Here is a 20,841-nt window from a genome sequence, read left to right on the forward strand (position 1 = left end):
CTCAGCTCTCATGAGAAACTTTACTGTAGCCCAGGTCAGAATGCAATTATAAACCTTGATACAACAGATTTGCTGCAAAAGCATCTGCATCTTGCCTTTGTTGAAGGGCAGTTTGCTTCTTGTGAGGAAGAAGAGAAAAATGAGAACACGAGACCTTTGTGAGAGACAAAACCAGAAAAGACATTTCTCTAAAAAAATAGGTGTCATGAAAAAATAATCGGGACCCAAAAACTGACCAGGCAAAGTCTGCTGCCACTTTGGGCTAAGTATTCAAGAGCTGTTCTTACTGACAGGAAGATCTAGCCTTGTCATGTTTGCATCAAGATATCCTTGAAGTACATCCCATCTCAACACCTTGTCTGCCTGGCTGGCTTGCTTGCCAAACTACCATCCAGCTCTATCCAAGTGTCTAAATACAAGGCAACACCCTTCCCTCTATGCACATATTATCTACATGCTTTATCCCAGCTACTTGGGACTCTAACGCAACAGCAATTATGAAAAGTATGGATATTGAAGCAATCGTGCTTTATACCACAGAATTCCATGCAACAAAGCAGGGCAGGGCCCACAGTTTTTATTAAATAAGCCATGATCACACGTCGTCTCCCACATTTGTAACCTCTCCCTAACATCCTCCTGAGACAGGACTTTTTTTTTATTGATGCAGCATAGGTTTTTGACTCCATCCACGAGGTCAGCATGTCTATAAAATACATAGGAAGAGTATCAGGACATCTGCCTGGCACGTGAACCTGCATTATCAGAGATGTGGGTAAACTGCAGAAGACAGCGGTGCAGAGACATACACAATAATATTTCAAGCAGTATGAACAGCCTCCCAAACTGCATATATCATTTCCCAAATTGACTTGCTGAGGCTGTCTGACAGCAGAATAACAAGGGCTAGAGTTTGCTGGCTTCCACAGCAATCCTCTTTTCAATTGTTAGGGGTAATTTTATACTAGTCATCTTCCTGATCTTGGCACAGACTTCCACAAACCTTACCTTTGCCATCATGAAGATTTCCTCTCATTACTATTTTTCTGCATTTGTACCAATCATCATTCCTGTTGCAGTGCATGACAATGCACAGAAAAGGAGGGTACATGTTCACATCTACATCGAAGAAAACATCTAGCAATGTAGCCAGCTATAAGTAGTTTTCCTCAAATTGTACTTATTTCACTGTACGTGGCCCATGGTAAGCAAGAAACATTGCTCCTGATTCAAGAAAAATGCAGACATCCAGACTGTCACACAGTGCACAAAGTAAGAGAATGGGAAGTTCAGTGCAGTATATCAAACATGTCCATTAGGATATCTTGAAAAAACACTGTACTGAATGCTCCAAATCCAGATGCAGTGTGAATATCAGCTCATACCTAATTCAAAGGAAACTTTTATTGGCAATTGATCCAGATCTACATCAGCAATCATGGAAGCATAGCCACATGTTATACATGAAAAGTCCTGGGTTTAGGGTTTTATTAAAACTCATTATGACAAAGCACATTAGGTCATTAAAGGGATCATCCTGTATTTCAGAGGACCATTAAAAATACCAGGTGGATCATTTTTGTCGCCAGCTTCTATAGCTAGTGAGTTATTAATAGCTTTCTGTGTTGGACTGAAAACAAGACAGTTGGATAAAAATTGCATTAATTCTTAAAATATAAAAATATCTTTAAAAAAGCCTTGCAGCCTTTTATAACAGATAGCTCACTGTTATTTAAATATTCACCTGAGGACTATTTACAACTTTATTAAAGCAAAAATCTTTTGCTTTAATCCAATTCTCAGATCACTCTCCATTAGAGAATCAAGCTCCTTCCTGTAGGATATCAAGAATTAAGACCTTTTTCACAGCGCTTGATTAACTTATCATTCCTCAACTTCACAGAAATGTAGAAATCAGTTTTACAGAGAAACTTTGTAATATATCATGCTGTATGCACACATCAGCAAAAGCAAAGTCAAAACAGCATGCCATGCACTTATATGCTTTATTATGTTGATTGCTTCTAACAAAACTACTGAAGTGATCCAGTACATTACTAACTGGATCAATGACTAGCATTCTGAAGAGCATAAGGAAGAAGTTAGGATTGAGATTTTAACTAACTAATCAGAAAATCATTAAATTAATGAGATTACAAACTAAAACTGGGTTGTGAAAAACATTAAGATGCCTAAGATGATGAGAAGAACAGACTTGGCAAATACGAATTTCACTTAAAAATTCAGCTTTCATAGTAGAAAGGCAAATACTATGTCTGAAAAAGAAAAAAAAATCAAGAAGAACCACAAGAAAAAAGCCTTATGTCAAGAACACTTCCAAAGCAATTACCAAAAAAGGTTAGCACCCGTATTTAAGAAGTGAGAAGGTGATGATCAGAGCAGTCCCAGGAACATTAGACACTGATCTCAGGAAAAATTACTGAAAAGCTAATATAGGGGATGCTTAATTCAAGGGCACTACAAAAATAAAACGTAATAAATACAGCCTTATGGAAAATAGGTTTTGCCAAATGACCCCCAAAATTACATATCTGCTATTCAATGCCTCTTTTCATAGGACTTCTGCAAAGCAATTCTATCAATACATTGCATTAAAACTGACATGGATTCAAACCGATTAACAGAGAGATCACAACTAGTAATTGCAAATGGGAAATCATGTCATGTGGACATTTCTAGAACAAGCCCCAGATGGATCTCTTCTCATCTCAAGGTTATATCATATTATTCTTAGCAACACAAAAGTTATAAATACACTACTGGCAGAGTTTACACATGGCAAATTAAATGAGTATTAAGAAAGTGTTCAGATTAATTCTACAGATCAGTCTATACCATATAGTAAGTAGAGCTCAGTTGAAGATCTCTTCTAAAACATCACCCTCAATTTAGGAATTATGAATATTTTTCACAACAGGATATAGGCTTTACTCTGTAAAACACAGACTCATTAAATAACTTTGCAGTGAAGGAGAATAACCAAAGTAATGTATAGACTGCTGTAAACTAGTTCCTATTCACAAATTGAAAGCTACAGAGAACATAGTTAAAACCCACAGAAGTGTTCAACACTGTTACATATTACACATTTGTTGTTAATCAGAAGTTGTTCTAAAAACATATACAACAGAAGAAAGTAAAAATTTGTATGCGTTGAATGCACCTATCTTTGACTTGACTTCTTGTTCTTGAATATTTAATATCAATTTTGCACTATTAATAGTTTAACAATAAACCCAAACTCATTTCATGGGTATGGTGAGACTGCATTTGCATCTGCATATGTATTCCTCCTTGAATGGAAAATATATTAGAAAGATACAGATCACTTCAATCCGTTAAAAATAAATATGAAAAACTACATGTTTTTAATAGGAATCACTAATACGGTGCAGGTAGACCCATCCATTTCAGGCAGAAGACTGGTTTTCAAAATTATTCTGTTAGCAGTGGCATTTTTTCAATACTCCAGACAATGCCTGTAGACTCACTGCCACAAAGGACATTCCTAATGGATAAGCCCTCAAACTGCAAGGGTGAGGAACTGAATAAATGTCAGTTCACTGTTTATCAGAGCCAATAAAAGTGCACAAAGAGGAAATCTTGTTAGTCAAGTTTCCATTTGGGGGCGAGGAAATCAAGATTCCTAACTCTAGCAATATTTTAAAGCAAGATGCATGATACAACATCCAATACAACTTCTAACACATTTGATACTATTCTATCCTCTACTCTCAGACTATTAGTTGTCGATTGTATGGCCAGTCAAAAATAATTCAATAGCTAATTGTGAAACAGTATCCTTTGGAAATTTGCAATCAACATTGCTGTAACATCTAACAGCATAATTTGTAAAATAATATCATTTATTTTTCCCTCTACTCTGGGCAGATTCAATCAAGAAAGTAAGTATTTTTCCTTGAATTTCTACTATTTTAGCAAATTTTCAACTCCAACTTTAAAATACATAACTGAATTTCCTTACAATGATAGTTTAATAAAGACTAGGAGCACTTTGGACACTAGCAACTGTTTTTATAACATTTTAAGCATAAGATCTGCCAAATTCTTCCAAAATTTTGTTTTAATGAGTTCAATTACTGAGAAATATAGAAATATGCAGTATCTGTAAATTAAATATTCCAAGTAACATCATAAATTAAACAAAAACCAAACAAAAACAAACAAAAAAACAAAAAAACCCCCCACACATCCCAAAGTAAAGGCAAAGGAGGACAGCCCACAGATTTAAAAAAATGGAACTGACCATTGTGGATACCAAAGTTGCCCCTTCCTGACTAAGAGCAAGGCCACACAATGAGTACTCCACGAAATCCTATGCAGGTAGGCTTCCTGACCAATAACTAAATTTACCTAGGAAAAGTAACTACCAGATAGAGATAAAAAGCAAATGATTCAGAAAGAAATATGCAAGCTTAGTCAAAACTCATCTGTTGGTAAAAGTGAAAGACAACCATGAATGTTTGAACTATATAATTTATTCATACTGAAAGAAATGGGTTTATCCAGTCTTAAGCAGAGATGGCTAAGGGGAGAGGGAACCTTTTTGCTGTCTTTGGAGATGCAATGCAGCGTACCGAGATGATGAATTTGGACACTTTTTGGAGATACGCAGTGAAGACAGAAGGCAATGCGCACAAGGTGCAAAAGGGGAAATTCCAGTTACATATTAGGAAAAAAAAAGAAATCCCACAGTTGCCAAACAGTGGAACAGGTTGCCCAGAGAGACTGCAAAATCTCCATTCTTGGAGATATTCAAAAACTCAACTGGACATGGCCCAGAGCAATCTGATCTAATAGGATCTGCTTTCAGCAGGGGTTGGATCAGATGCCTTCCAGAGGTCCTTACCAGTTTAAATTATTCTGTGATGAAACAGAAGATCTTTAGAAATATCACTGATCTGCCACAATGCCAGGAACAAAGAGTATTAGCGCAAAGGTGGTTCTCATATTTATGGGCTCAGCATCTGGATGCACAGCATCTGGATGCAGTGGTCACCATTTACCTTGATAATAGAATTTTCAGCTCTTTCCTCCATTTCTGCTCAAGTCCTTCTCCCCCCTGCCCCCCTCCCCCCCAAGAAAAGTGATATAACCCTTTCCTGTATCAGGAAAAATGTTTCTTTTAGAATGCTGATCTTTTCATAAAATAGATGGATACCAAATTTACCAATTTGTGATCTGAAACCAATGGATATGCATCAAAATCTCATTTAGCCCTGAGTTATTTACAAAGCAACTCTCATCAGTGATGGAATGCTCTGTACTCTCTTAAATATTTTATATTCCCCATTCTCAAGAAAAGATCCTGGCATAACCAGAAGCCAACCACAGCTGCCCCTTGGTTAGGATTGCCACAGGAGAAGTTTTTTGTTGTTGTTGTTTTTTTAAACAGAGGCAAAAAATTAAGAGAGAAAATAGAAATAGTAGCTGTTTTTCTCCTCCGACTTGTTCCACCATTTAGGATTTCTGGTTACTGATGTCAAAGACAGACTGCATCTTCCCTGGTCATCGCACTGTTACATAACCAGTTCTCATGAGCACTATAAGGCCATCATGTCCAAGGTGGCCAGATTAGACCACAGGTAATTTCAATACCAAGAACTCCAAGGTGCTCTTCTAGCCAGTCTGGTAAAGGTTCTCTGCTGGAGTTAGACAGACAGGAACAACTCAGATGACTAAGAGACAGGTTTCTAAGACTAGTTATATTGTCCAATGTGATTTCAGCCATGACACTGACAGAAAAGAGGAAAAGCAAAGTCAGAAAAAAAATACTTGCACAATATTCAGATCGTTTGCAGTGAAATTAAGAACAGTATCCAGTTGCTGTCTCTTGGTCGTCATGGCCATGTTACTTTGCCCAAGTCTCCTCATCTTGGGCTCATTTCGATGATGTAAACTTGAAGCTAAATAGTTGTTTTGATATAAGCCAGTATTAGACACTGACTATTCAAGTCCCTTTATTAGTACCGTCATCTACAAACGCTGAGAAAGACTCTATTGGTGCCAAAGATTTCTGTTCTCAGCTTGTTTCTTCAGTCTCTTAACTGCAGCATATATGGATATCCGCAACTTCAATACAGTTTCAGAATCACAGGCCATCATCACCGATTACTTCAAAAACAACAACTTCAGTTCATATCTCTTCATTTCAATCATCAGAGAAGGAGCACCAGATGAAGCATTGTCAGAAAAGTGGTCTTTTGGGGAGGTGTCCTCTGTTATCCCATTCCATCAAATATATGAGACTTATGTGATAGTCTCATGCAAACATTTAAATGAGATTTTAAATTTTAAACATTTAAAACATTTTCTACTGTTTTACCTTGCTATGCTATCCTTCCAGATTTTGCTTCAAAACATCCATCCAATTGAAAAGGGGACAGAAAAATTAGGAACATAGTTTTCTTCTCTAATTAGCAGTTAAAAGATCCATCTGCTTCAGTTTTTAAGCTCCTCTGACTACCAAAAGAAGGGGGACACTGAAGTAGGGTTGCAGCTAACTTTACCCCACCCAATTTTCTGTCCTTATAGAGGAGGAGGAAGGGAGAAAGAAGGTGCATGAACTATCCCAGCACAGAGCATGAATTCTTCTCAAGCATACAAGCCCTGCAATTTTATATTATTGTCTCAGAACAGTCTATCTGAAAACCTGAAATTTTCATGTTTTTCTTCTCATTTTCTTAAATATAATGGATAACAAAAGTTTCTATTATCCATAGAACTAACATTCTGCAAAGTCTCTACAATAAAGTGAGACATTTATATACATGTAATTATTAGGAAAATTATTAGGAAAATAAAAATATTTAAATATTAGACAAAAATAATCAAAAATGTTGACATAAGTAATTGAGTTTTTTTTCTCTAAACAGATTATCAATATTCAAAATTGACCTAAACTCTGTATGTCACAAACCAGAAATTTCATTAAAAAAACCAGCCATCAATACCATTTTCTAATTAGCATGAAGGACAGAAGGAATACAATAATGACCTCTTTGAAAATGCTCCAGTGCTAAGGACTTAGTTGTGCATATATCTATTCCGTTTGATCACCTGCTTGCTAGGAGGGAATTCCATTCTGTTAGCTCAGTAAGGACTCAAAATTTAATTCAGTTTTGACATCTCAGGAAGCCATTCTCCTACATAAACTACTTGTTTTTCCCTCCCATCTTCCAATATGCTGCTGTCCCATATAACAATTGGGAATCCAGCTTCTTGCTCTTCTTCCAGTTCCCACCATCAGGAAGGGAAACAAGCCTGAAAGCAGTTCCAGTTCTCAACCACACACTAGAACTTTCCTCCCTTCTGCCACGTGTCTTGTAGCTTTTTGAGGAAGCCGCCAATCTGGTGAACCAAAATAAATTCACTAAAGCATACCTGTACACATGCCTTATGCCAGATTCCAACTATTTATGACTTAAATGCAGTATACTTTTCTACAAATATTGCTTCTTTTTATATTTTCACTTTTTATACACAATATCAGCAGCATTTCATGAATACATTCTAATAGGTAAGGTGGTTAAATTCCAGTTAGCAATCTTTAACTAACCCTCCCTTCACCAACACACACACAAAATCAGCTTTGATTTAGATACACCTACTCTGCCACTGATAGTGGAAGCAGCATGTGCATATTGCAATATGGAAATGGCATAAGCACATGATGTATGATTATTAGCTGACTAGAAATCATACAATATTAATAATACTGTCTATGAACTCGGGAACTTGGGTGTTTTTTTTTTTTTTTTTGGCAAATCTTCCATTCTTAAAAATGTTACATTTTTCCCAAGAATATTGCCAGGGTAGCCCTTAATTTTATTTTAGGATAAATAAATATTTTAGCAAAATAAAATCTTGTTTTTCTCCACTTTACACAGCAACATTTTCAGGAGCAAATTCCTGGGAAACCATCGTCACATCTGCAAGTTGACAGGTTTAGTTTCCAGTGGAAGATCTTCCAATTTCCCTTTCCTTTACAACTTGCTATATTCCCTCCCCCAGTAAGACCAGCACAGCATGGTAGCATTTTGAACTGGATCTGGGAAGTAACAAATAATAACCTCCTGTGCTAAAGGGTTTTGATTTATTTAAGCTGGATGAGCTCACAACACAACTGCATACAGAGTTTGGGTAGCACACTGCAGAACAGTGGCTGGAAAGAGCTGTAATCTCACAAACTGATACAACTGCTGAAGATTTTTATATCATAAAACTACAACTTGAAAATGCTAACTGCAGTATGTGTGTCCAAGATGAGAAGAGAGACCAGTTTAAGTGAATATGATTTTTTCTTAGGATTGATCCAACCTATCTTAAATAATCTACTGTAAGACAGTACTCTTGGCACATGCTGTCGATGTCATTTCACTGGTACTCTTACATTTTTCATAAGAAAATGAAGAGATAACCAAAGACCAATAGTTTAGTAGCAAAATGAAGTCAGGAAAGAAGTAGTCTATTACTAGATGCTCTGATTCTAAACAATGAACAAGCTAATGAACAAGCATCGATAAATACATCAGTGGATGTATTTCTAAGAAAATATCCAGTGGACACTTTTGAATGGTGCTGAAGTAATTCGTTAGCTCTATATATTATGCAAGATGTTAACAGTTTTGCTTACTTATTAAAAAACGTGGAAACTGCAGTTTGCTTCCTAAATCATACACCAACTGCTTGTATTCAAAGTCTACAATGATACTGCATGAGTGCTTCACAGAACTAAAATGTCTAAATGGGCCCTGGTAGCACCATTCTCTCATTTACAAAAGACTAAGCTGCATCCCCTTCAGAGGGAAAACATTATCAGGCAAGAAATTGAAGAACTCTAATCCATGATATATTCCCTAGTTATTTTTTAATATTTGAACTGTAATAATTATTGATAGGCATGTCAATATTGTATGAGGTGCTGTAAACACAGGAGAAGTCCCTGCACCTTTAAAAGTTTTACAAGCCAAGCAAAAGATGATGAACAAGAGGATGCAAAACAGCATGAGGACACCAGTGTGCATGAAAAAGTTACCACAGAGATTCAGCTGCCTAATCAGTGTGGACATTTTACAGTAATCACTCTAGAGAAGAGTTTTAAGCACTGAAGAAGTACATTGAGATGGCTTTACTGTTACTTGAGAGGGAACTCATGGATAAGGAGAAAGTGTCAACGTTCCCTGGAAAAAAGAAAACATGTAACCTAGCCAAAGACATGAAACAGTGAAATATCACAGCACCATACAGAAGAACACTTCTTGCCTTATTTCAAAGGTAACATTAACCAAGTGCTGAAAGCATCATCCAGTGAGAAGCCACCTGATGTTTTCCCAGAAACAACAGAGGAGCAAACTAGGAAAACAGCACAGACTAATTTTTTTTTTTTTTTTTTTTTTAAATCTGACCTAGACTTGCACAGTTATTTTAGGTAACATTTCTTATACAAACGACTCCTCCCCCCACTAAAGTGATACTTTGGGAAGTGGAAGTTAATTTACTGTAAAACCTGTGAGGGGACATCCCACTGACAGAAGAAAACGACAAAAATTCAGACTGATTGTCGATTTATATTCACATGTGCTTTATTACTAATACAATTACTAACGATTTAAAAGATGCATTTAGGTGACTCCAGCAGGCAACTTCGCAGCTCTCTCCTGGTTTCAGCCATTAATTTATAATAGGATGAAACGGTGAGCAGATTTCTTTGCCTCACTTTTCCAGCCCGGGAAACAAGCACGGCACTCACCTGCCTCGCGGTGGCAGATGAATCTTCTAGAGTATTTGAAACCCACAGAGCACAGAGGCAGGATGAACACGAGTCATAGCCGCCGCGACCCTCGGCGGTCGCCCGCAGCCGCCTCGACGAGGGGTTTTAAACAGAGACCCGCTTCCCCGGCGCGGTGCCCACCCTTCCCGCACGGGAGCCCGCCACGACAGACGGGGGGCGGCGGGCGGCGCCCCGCCGAGGCCGCCCCGCCTCGCCCGGGCCGGGGCCGCGGCGCCCTGTCCGTGGGGCCGCGCCCCCCACCCCCCACCGCCCCGCGCCGCGCCTCCTCTCCGCAGAGGGGGCGGCTCCCGACTCACCGATCCCGGGGGCCACATAGATGAAGTAGAGGCAGGACGAGGAGAAGGAGAAGAAGAAGATGAAGGCGAGCATGGAGCGATTGGAGACCCGCAGCGCCCTGCGCAGCACTGACATCCTCCCTCCGAGCCGGCCCGCCCGGCGGCCGCCGCTCTCAGTCCCGGCGAGCCGCGGCGGCACCTTCCACAGGGCGGCGGCGAGCTCCTCCCATGGACCGGGCAGCGAGACGGCGGAGAGGGGGCTCCCGCTCTCCCGCCCGCCGCCCCCCTGGGAGCGGGAGCGACAGCGGCCGCGCGGGGCGGAGGCCGGTCCCCAGCGTGAGGCGCCTTGAGGGGAGCGCGGGCCGCCGCAGCGGAGGAGAGGGCGGCGGCGTCCTGCGGCGGGGCCGGCGCGGAGGGGGCCCTGCCGCCGCGCTGCGCCTCCGGGCGGGCTGACTCCGCCGCCGCGCGGGCAGGTGGCGGGGTCTGCCGAGCGGCGAGGGGCGCCTAGCGCCGCCGCGGAGCCCGGGGACGGCTCCCGCTGCCGCTCATGCCGCCGGGCGCCGCGGCCGCCCGCTCTCGCGCCTGCTGCCTCCTCACGAGCGGCGGCTGCAGCATCCCCGCTGCCGGCGGGGAAAGTCACCTCCGCGCCCGGCCCCGCCGCTCCCACCTCCGCCCGCACCAGCGGGGAGCGCGTTGCACCCGGCCTGGCCCCGCCCCGCAGACACCCGGCTACTGCGGCGGTTGGGCGCGTGCGCGAGCCTCGGCGCGGCGGCAGCGGCAGACGGCAGACTGCAGAGCTGCAGCGGGCGGGCGCGCGCACGCCTGCCCTCCCCGCCCGCGGCACGCTCCAGCGGAAGGGGCCAGGGGCTTCGGTGGTGCTGCCGCTCTGCTGCGGCGGGCGCGCGACGCCCCGCGCTCCGGGCCAATGGGAGGCAAGAGGGGAAGCGGGCCCACCCTCCTCATTGGCTGCCGTATCCCCGCGGCGGGGGTGTGAGGGGGGCTCGGCCGCGGCGCGGCTGGGGTCTGCGAGGGTCCTCGCGGGCGTCACGTGGCCGAAGGGGCGGGGCGGAAAGAGCCGTTGGGGCGCCGGGGGCGGTGGAAGCCCCCCTCGCGGGGCCTGGCGGGCTGCGCCCCGTTTCTGCCGGTGCTCCGGTTGTGCCGGCCGCGAGGCAGGGGCTGCCGTTGCTGCGCCCCGCTTCCCCCGCCTTTGGTCGGCGGGCAGGTGGCCGCGGTGGGGGCAGGGCTGGGCCCGGGCTGGCGGGACCCTGCCGCGCCTCTGAGGGGAGCGCGGCCTGCCTCCGCCACCGCGGCCGCCGCCGATGCTGCCCCGTGCCAGTCTTTGCCCTAAGTCATGCACTTGAGCTGCTTTTGGCCCAGGACAGTGGGCAATGAGAGTCGGAGCCATCAGACCCAAGAGCTCTCCCCAGAGCAGCTCTCCAGCACAGATTAGAAAGCATTCCCTAAAGATGGCGCTGCACTTGCGCTTTCAGAAACTGCTGAATTTGTCTATGTACTCTAGACACTCCAGGGCTTATTCTCAAACGTGTTTCATGGAAATCATATTTTAAAGGCCTGTAATACCAGCTTCACTTAAAGTGACGATTCTTCTTTCTTGCTTCAGCTGCTTACCGTGACTACCACCAAGTTGCTAGGTGATGGGGTCAAGCCAGCAATTTCTCCATTCCTTTGCAGCGTGCTGTCACTGATGGGAAGATGTGTGCCAAGGGGCTGGCATCTAGCCAGGATGTGCCTGGGTGCACCTGCGATAGTGGCGGAGTCAGGTTGCACAAGAATTCAGGTCTGTGTTGTTAAAATGTATTGCATTTATTCTGAAGTAAGGTAAAAAAGAATGGAAATTAAAAAATTGCCCCCTCCCCCCCATTCTACAATTTCTTCTCAGTCACTATACTTGCAGTATGGGTTTTATGCAACAGGCTGTATTGATAACTTCGTATTCATTTTATTTTGGTAATAATTAAGTGGGAAAAATACTTTCGTTCACCCAGCACGGCTGGGTCAAGTAGAGTTCTTCTTTAGGCTGAGGGGTGTGACCCTATCACATCCTTCACTTCAGTCACAGGCAAACGGCTTCTAGTCTGCAGGCTTCCATTTCAGTATTTTCATATCGTAAATGTAAAAAGGCTAAGTCAATTAAGTAATTGAACATCAGAGCTAGAAATATGGATTTATTGGTTAATCAGTGGAGTAATGCAAATAAATGAAAGTAATAACAAACCCACAAGTTGACTTAAAAGACATTTTAGTTAAATAGTTTAGTTAAATAAGGAGCTACTCCAGCATCCTCCAGTAGTGCTGCTTTTTGAAAAGGAATATTTTGTACAGTACAGTACATAAAGCACAGTAGAATACAGTACATACAGTAATAATCTCTAGCCACATAGGAACTTACTGATTGTCACTTTGTTACAGAACATGGACACTGGAATTTCCCAATGAGAATTTCCACAGGAGAGAGAAAATTCCATTCCTTCAGTTCTGAAACAGATTTGTAAGTAATATTTGATGGATGTTATTGCAATGGGTGTTAGATAGCTGGATAGATTGGGTAATGTATTTTGTTGTTTCTGAAATGCCAATGGCTGCTGTCCAAGTTAATGTATATCATCTGCTTTATTAAGCAGAGTGTAATATTTGCAATAAAAATATGACATTAAACTACCATATAGATATATGACTTATACTGGAAGCTTCAGCTGGCTGTAATGTAGATGGTCCTTATGAACGTGAACCTGATATTCTGAAGCAAAAATGTATTGTAACTTTTTGTCTTAACTAGTTGCACGGGGACAACCACCACCCATTAAAGTAAAATTCATTTTATATGTGATACAGTGTTATTGCTACTTAATTTTTATGTATTAATACTATTGATTTACTGTATTAACTAATAACTCAGTATTAAATTGATACACACTTCTCTGCTGTTTCACTTTTATTAGTGGTTTAGATATTATTTTTGTAGATTTTTGCCTTGCTGTAAACACCAGGGAGGACATTAGAATATCAAGACAGTGACAATTTGCAAAATCCTACCTGTGACAAGAGTAAGATTCATGGTACAGGAGATCTTAAGACTGGCACTAACTTTTGTGTGGAGTAACACTAAGTAGTGCTGTACACATCACTCTCTCTGCATGGTTAAAAGTAAGTGCCATGCCTTCACCTCAAGCGTGTAAATTTTATAAATGCTACTGTGATGATCATGAGAAAACTTGTGGCATAATAGCTTAACCTAGATATATAGGGACATTTGTGTAAGACATTCAAAAGACATTGAAATTCAAAAATGAATTTCAAAAGACAGTTGTGTCATTTTAATTGATTCTCCATGACTTGCACACAGTTGTGGTAGACAGCTAACCCCGGGTACCTGCTCTGAAAAGAATACTCAGAACATCTGCCATCTTACTTCTTCAAGCATTACTTTTTCCTCAGTAAGAAGGTTGCTAATAGCTCACTGCTTCAAAAAAGTCGCAAAAATGCAATTTACTTACCACTCCTTTTGGAGAAGAGTACAAAATACCTTCAAAAAGCAAACCTAAAACCATGGCAGACAATTAAAATTAGACTCAAAATTCATATTCGTTATGATGACATTTATGATGCTGATTATGATTATTATGATGACATTTTATTATGACATTTTCCTCCTTTTCCTTGATTTCTTTCTGCTCCATGGGGGCTAACATGTTAATCCTAATCCCTTTTCTGTTCTGTAGGAGCTATCAACCCTTTTATCTTTTTGCTCTAACTGATTAGCAAAATTAGGCTAAGCTGAAGAAATTGTTTGCAACCTGTAACGTGGAGTTTGCTATTTATTAATCAGACATGATTAAGTGATTCGGATTCCAAAAGCTTGGCCACTTTTACAAACTGTATCAGAAAATTTCCTATTGATTTTACTTCTCCTACAAGGTTAAATTAGCTGTAACAAAGTATACAACAGCTATTAATGCTGGTTATTTTTTAGTTATTTATAGTATTACTTATTAGTAACTATTTTAAGTAGGTACAGTTTACTACTATTTTCTGTACTATTTTATATACAAAAGAAAACATCTTGAAACCCATTTCTGCCCTACCATTCCCAGAAAGGGAATGTTTCTTTAAATATTTCTATAAAAATAGAAAAACAGAGACTACAAACTTACCCAGGATTAAGACCATAAAACTTCTAAAGAGGCAGAAGTGCTCCTACAGCCCGCTGAATTTTTCTTCATTGTTTTTAAAAGGACTGCATCACCCACTAAGACAGTCTAGAGCCAAATCTGCATTCAGCAGCTCCAGTTGATAGTCAATGTTTGCATTGTAATATCTCTGTGCTGGCAGGAATTTACTAAGGATATTTAAATTAAGCAGTGTCTTTGCTTTTTAAAATTGTAGCAGTGGGACTTTGTGACAGTTTGTTCCCAATAATAGGCTCAAATTAGATTTCATAGAACCAGTAAATGGAATTATTTATGAAAATGTTTTGTATTTGTAGGGACACAATTACTGTCAGGGTGGAGAATAAATGAATGAATCTTAGATGGGACAAATTCTATGTGGAATCTGGAAACTACTTGCTGTATTGCTTTTTATAATGGGATCTGAAAAAAAAATCTTACTTATTCTATACCAGACAACAACAAAATTTAAGGACAGCTTTTACCTATTGCTTTCTTTCATTCAGGAAGGTAAAACTTGTACTTCTGAAATGTAGGTGAAATTTCTTACATTCCTTTCGGAATATGTCACTGAACATCTCCCTGTCCAATCATACATACCTCCCTAGCTTTTGTAATGGGGAAGCATAAAGAGATGTTACAGATATTAGTTACAGATATTCATTTTCCCATGCAACAATGTGAAGAGTAGAGCATCCATGATCATCTTTCTACTGCTTGTGGCAGCATGATGGAACCTAACAAATATTCAAGTTACAACTTCCTCAAACTTACCTTTAGACAATTTGACAAATAAATATTTCAGCCTTCTCCTCATAATGACCGTAATTTTTAAATTATATATGGATGTTCTCTCTCCAAAACCTCAAAAATAAGAACTGCTTTTTTTTTGAAGGAGTCTAAGAAGCACTGACTGCCAAAACGGCCTGTGTATTTTAGGATTTAAGCTGTGGCACTCTGCAATTTTATGTGTTTGCACAAGAGCAAAAGGAGACGTATAGCCCATATATAGTTCTGGTGGAATGCTCCTAAACTCTTTTTTTTTTCTTTTTTTTTTTTTTTAATCACTGGTCACATCTCCTAAAACTCCTGCTGCTGTAAGGTGAATGACTGTCCTTTTGTTATTTTTCATTTACGTATGACTATAGGGTTCACAGGGCTGTAAAACTATAAATCAAAGTTAAACAGATGCCATGATTTTAAGAAGTTATGCATGATGATCTGCAAAGCAGCATTCAGTTCATTATGTCATGTCTTTGATGTGTACAACTTTATTTTCCAGACAGTAACATGTTACAAATTTCTTGAAAGAAAGCTTTCTTTTACTTCGTTACAATAATCTATTCTAAAGAATCTGAAGATGGAAGTACAGCTATTGCTATTATTATTGTCTATCTATCGTAGGAGTATAGACGAACATAAGTAACAATGCAGTAACAATACAGAAACAGGTTTGCAATTTGTCTGTCACAGAAACCCAGCTTTGTGCAGACATAGTAGTCCACATATCTTCATTTTAGAGCAAGAGTAACACTGAGCAAAATTTCAACACCTTTGATTGAAAGATCAGGACGAATAAGCTGGTTATTAGGCTCTAGCCCCCCAGAAGCTCTGACAGTGAAATGCCTCATATGCTTAAATTGAGATGTCTAGCTGTATAAAGGATAAAGGGTCTCAGCTGTTAAAACCTTCCTCTAAGCAACAAAAACAAGTCTTTTTATCTCGGTCTGAAGTTGAGTCACTTACAGTGAAAGAAAGCAAAAAAACAGATTTTTGATTGTCCTATTGAGAACATTTCAATCAAACAATGTTCAGTTTTGTTCTGGTTTAGGAAAAGCTTGCCTCAGACTAGAGAAAATACAATGGTAGAAACACACATAAATCACAACTTTCTGGATGAGTTCCTTTGTTTTGGAGAGGGAGAGAGAATGTTAGGGTGGCTTTGTCTTCTTACAAAACTTAAAACTGAGGAGGGGAGCTCATTTTTTACCTAAACTACCTCACCACTGTTACCTTATTTCTAAGCATCATACATCCTCCTCTCAGTTTCTCCAAACTCAGGAAACCAGGTTTGTCGTTGTCTGGTGCAGAGCCACTGCTTTTTGATTGTCACACCTAGTCTCCATCCTCCATCCAGAGTTGGCATGCGTGCATTCTTTGTTCTCAGTGCTATGCCTGTAAAGTCCTATTTCTAAAGCTGTATCACAGAAATTTTATTACTTAAATGCATAGAAATTCAAAGATGATACAACCCTTGGCTAATCTCCAGGATAAAAAATAAAAGCCCAATAGGAAAGTGCAACTCCGCTGTATGAATGGTAGTATTTACAGTGAAGCATAGTCCATCTTGTGCAAAATTTCTCTTAAAATCCATTCCCCTGTCCTGCCATCCTTTCCATCAGCTTTTCTGCTTTTTCCCATGCTGTACTGGCACAAGTGTGCATAGGGCTGCTCTGTTAACAAAATCAGGGTACTGATCTGGTTAAGAAAAGTAACAAAACCAGTCTTTTTAAATATAGGAATAGGGAGGGGTTTGACCAGTTTATTTTTCATCTGAGTAACTTCTGTGATCCATTTGACAGACTAACACCACAAACCATTTTAGCTTTGTAATTGAGGATGTAGGGTGCTGTGATACAACACCCTATGAAGGAGAAGTATCTTAAGCTAGTATATTCACCTACTGTGGAAACTAATCTGACAAAAGCATCACTGAAGCCGTGTCAGACAAGTTTCCACTAGCCAAGGAGTTAGAGGGTGATATTCTGCTTAAATCATTTGTCACAGCTGAGGGTTACAATAATATGTGTATGAATGTGCATAGAGCATCCAGTTTCACATTGTGAAATACTAATGTAAAATCTCCATTTTGTTTTCCAGGTCATTTGCAGCTGTATACGAATATTTATGTTACTTCCTACTGCTCATACCCAGTCTGTGAATCAGATATAGTCCCTTCATTAACTATAACTTACCTAGTTATTTATTCCTTTCAATGTGACAATCTCTCTTTAGTCTGTCTTTGCACCAGTTAATACTCGTATACACATTGCCAAGCTGTCTTTTTACCTGGCTTCTTCCATCTTCTAACTGTTAAAGCACAAAGTTTATGTGAATCTCTTCCAACTTTTCTCATCATTTACCTCTTCAAAACACTTTTTATCAACAATCCCAGCCTTGTTTCAAGAGGCTTTTCCCAAAAACAGCTAGGTAAACTCCTCAGATGAAGACGAATATTTTCTCCTGTTGCATCCCCAGTTATTAGATCTTCCCTAATCCTTTTGCATCCTTGTCTGCAGTAGCTCTTCTCCAACCGCAATACCTATTTTCCAAACAAACCTTGTGAACAGCAGCTAAGCCACAGACCTTGTAAATTCCAAACAAACCCTGGAGCCACAAGCAAACATATATGGCCGGCTTTCACCTCACTACAGGGAGTTACATGAAATCTTCTCTGTGGCTTCGCTTCCTAAATCTTTTGCCATTACTGTTTCAGTTTTCTTCCCTGTGCTTTCTGTTTTCCTGAATGGTAGTAATACAAAGTGATAAATGAGCCTTTATGAGCCTACTTGTGAAATGAGTATTTTCATTCATTCAACAGTTATTTTGTTATTGCTTTTCTTAGATAACTTTGTTTATTTGGTTTACTTGGATTTAGCAGTTTAATATTTTTTTAATAACACCTTGTTATGTAGGATAGCAGCATTTAAGGATCTTGTACAATAACTGAAGTTATCCTTCTTGCAAGGTCAACAAGGCTATTTTGTTTGAAGGCTATTTTAACCCAAATGTTTTGGGCTAAAAAGCTCAATTTTATGTTGCACAAGAACCTGCCTGATAGTTCCAGGAAAATGCACAGTCTGTGTTAGATGATGTTAATTCAGATGTTTAAAGATATAAATCAAATTGTTTCAGGGTGATCTAGAGAGTAATCTTGCAAGGAAAGTTAGCATTCCTCGTTGTGGCACCCTGACACACAAAACTCACACAAATAAAGAACAAGAGAACAAGAACAAAGTGCTCAAAGTTAAGGTCATGTGATCTAACCTCATTACATCAATTATAATCCCATTAAATCAAAGGTCAAATTGAAAGGATTATGAAAATGTATTAACTTTTTCTGGTAATATAACTTTGGACTCAAAGCTTATTTTTCATAATTTTCATCTCTCAGTTCTCTGTTCAAAAGTAAGTTTGTAAGTATACTGAAGTTGCAGCCATGGGAGAGTACTATGCAACAAGAAGGTTTTGTGAACCAGTTTTCTTTCACAGATGCAATGAAATAATAAAATATCAGATATGGTCTTGTATTCCACACTTCCAGCATTCCTCCAGTATGTTTCCTAGGCTCTGATATTTTGCAGAATCATTTTCTTTTATCTTCAATTAAAGTAACACATCACCCCTATGTTCCAAGTTTCAGTCATATTTAACTTTTGTGGCTAAGACTGCTTTTTTTTGGTTTGATGTAGATCCAGATGTCATTTTTTATAAAAAAAGCCACAATTACTAGTTTAGAAAAGATTACCTCCATGGAAGGAAAGGCATCATTTTCTAGTCTGGTTAATTGTGAATCTATACATCATTAGCAGTGCCCCTTCTAGAACTAACCCATACAACTCCATTCACAGGCTCGTACAGAAGTGGAAGGAAAACCTAGCTTTCATGAAGAGATTCACCCAAGGATCACATGTTGTTTTAACAGTACAGGTAACCCAAAATAAAATCATTCCTATCAGTAATAGTTAAAACAAGAATATGAAGAAATGTTTGGGAGGAGTTCTGCTTTTGAAATATTCATGTTAAAAGTTTAAAAGTTACTTCTACTAGTAGAAGTCATTCACTGACTGTTATATATCCATATCTCAATACCTATAAAGTTGCTAAATTCTGCACCCAATTGTATCATCCAATTTTATTAAGTCAAGAGACAGAAATATTTAATAAAATGCTCATGTTACATGCCATAATATTTTTGGAAAGAAAATATCTTAAAGTGTGCTTTTTTAAGTTTTAAACTCAGCAAATAAAATATTTCTACTGAAGAATTTGTGAGGAGTTTTCTCACAACAAAAGGACAGTTAATGAAAGCCAAAACATTGGAACATACCACCTTCCATGGAATTTTTGTCGGAAGATGTTCCTGAACATCAGAATACAATTTCAGAGGATTTCTATCCATATATCCCTTATCTTAGGTGAATGTCTAACAATAGGCATCTTTTAGACATCTGTTCTTGTGGGGTCTTTTACTGATGTTAGTAAAAGAGAGACTTGTGCAATTATATGGAGGGATAATCCCGCCACCTAATTTGAGGCTTTCTTTCATAATGAACAGAGAGAAAGAAACACTTAATGTAGATGCGACGGATTCTTCTGATGTTATAAAGAGCCTCAGTTAATTATAATGTGTGATTACTTTCCGTGTTATCAGAGGTACATGAAATATCCAGAAGCACAAATAATCATTACTGTGGGAAAACGTTCTTTATCTGAACCAGTGCTGTCATTGCATATTGAAAGGACTGCATCTGTGTCATGGATATCACTTTGTATAAAAATAATACCCCATAACATAGTGTGTTATTGCAGACAAGACAGTATCTTGGTCTAGATCATGTACAGATTCCTTTTAAATGGTGCATGCATAGTGCTTTGAAATCTACATCAGAAGGATAACATGCAAGTAAAAAGTATTTTTATTACTGTAGAAGGAGAGATTGATAAGAGAAGTTGATAAAACAGTAGCCTTACTATTCAGGTGTCATAGGAATTATTTCACTGTAACCTGTACATGTTAAAAATAAATGCAAAAGGAGATGTAATCACTACTAGCTAAGATAAAACAATATTTTTGCAGAAATCAGAATATAAATGGCCTAGATTATTAAGAGCAGTATTAGTCTGAAACCTCGAGGTTCTGTTACATTCAGAGTAATAACTGTTCATTGGAACATTTCTGAAATAGGAGTGTGGCTGAGGAATCAAAAGAGCAGACTGTAGGCTAAGCTTACATTCTTGGACTGCTTCCCTAACCTCACTTTTAAAGATGTCATTAAAGTCTTAAAACTCACAGTACAAAACTGCATCATGCAGTTTGGCTGTTAATCACTGCAGTTGTGCAATAAATTAATAGAAGGTTTTGTGGAAGTCTTGAGAGCTTTTGCATTGCTTGTTTTTAATGCCTAAAATGTTATCCTCAGAGATGCAATTCCTTGCATATATAAATAGAAACAATCTGGTCCCATTCCTTCTTCTGCTATTTGGAAAAAAGCAATCAGAATTTGTTAAATGGACTTCAGGGGGAGTAGAGTCTTAGTCTTTAAAGACAGATGTTTTCTGATTAAGCTTTCTCATTTAGAAATCAAACAAGTCACAGAAAACTTTAGCAAAGTTTACAGCTGGTGCAATTCCAGTGCTTTGTTCAGTTTCCAATACCTGCCTTATTTAGTTTTTAGGATAGTTTTTAAATAGTTTGAACCTTCTTAAGAGCTGAAACACTCAGGAGCTCAGGAAAGCTCTTTGTTAACTGAAAACCTAAATA

General features: G+C 39.5%; 1 protein-coding gene and 1 long non-coding RNA gene across 2 annotated transcripts in view; one reads left to right on the plus strand and one right to left on the minus strand.

Moving 5' to 3' along the window:
- Positions 1-10,880, minus strand: part of B4GALT6 (beta-1,4-galactosyltransferase 6) — a 29,277-nt gene extending 18,397 nt beyond the window's left edge. Inside the window, exon 1 of the mRNA XM_064507355.1 lies at positions 10,132-10,880. Coding sequence (XP_064363425.1) covers positions 10,132-10,246 — 115 coding nt within the window. The 5' untranslated portion in view covers positions 10,247-10,880. The remainder of the gene's footprint in view (positions 1-10,131) is intronic.
- Positions 10,881-11,183: 303 nt separating this feature from the next.
- LOC112988769 (uncharacterized) lies at positions 11,184-20,172 on the plus strand. The gene is made up of 3 exons (XR_003260616.2): positions 11,184-11,908; positions 12,541-12,619; positions 17,178-20,172. It is a non-coding gene; the product is annotated as an uncharacterized LOC112988769 (long non-coding RNA).
- The last annotated feature ends 669 nt before the right edge of the window (positions 20,173-20,841 follow it).

Source organism: Dromaius novaehollandiae, chromosome 2 (assembly GCF_036370855.1).
Source record: "Dromaius novaehollandiae isolate bDroNov1 chromosome 2, bDroNov1.hap1, whole genome shotgun sequence".
Classification (NCBI taxonomy): Eukaryota; Metazoa; Chordata; class Aves; order Casuariiformes; family Dromaiidae; genus Dromaius; species Dromaius novaehollandiae.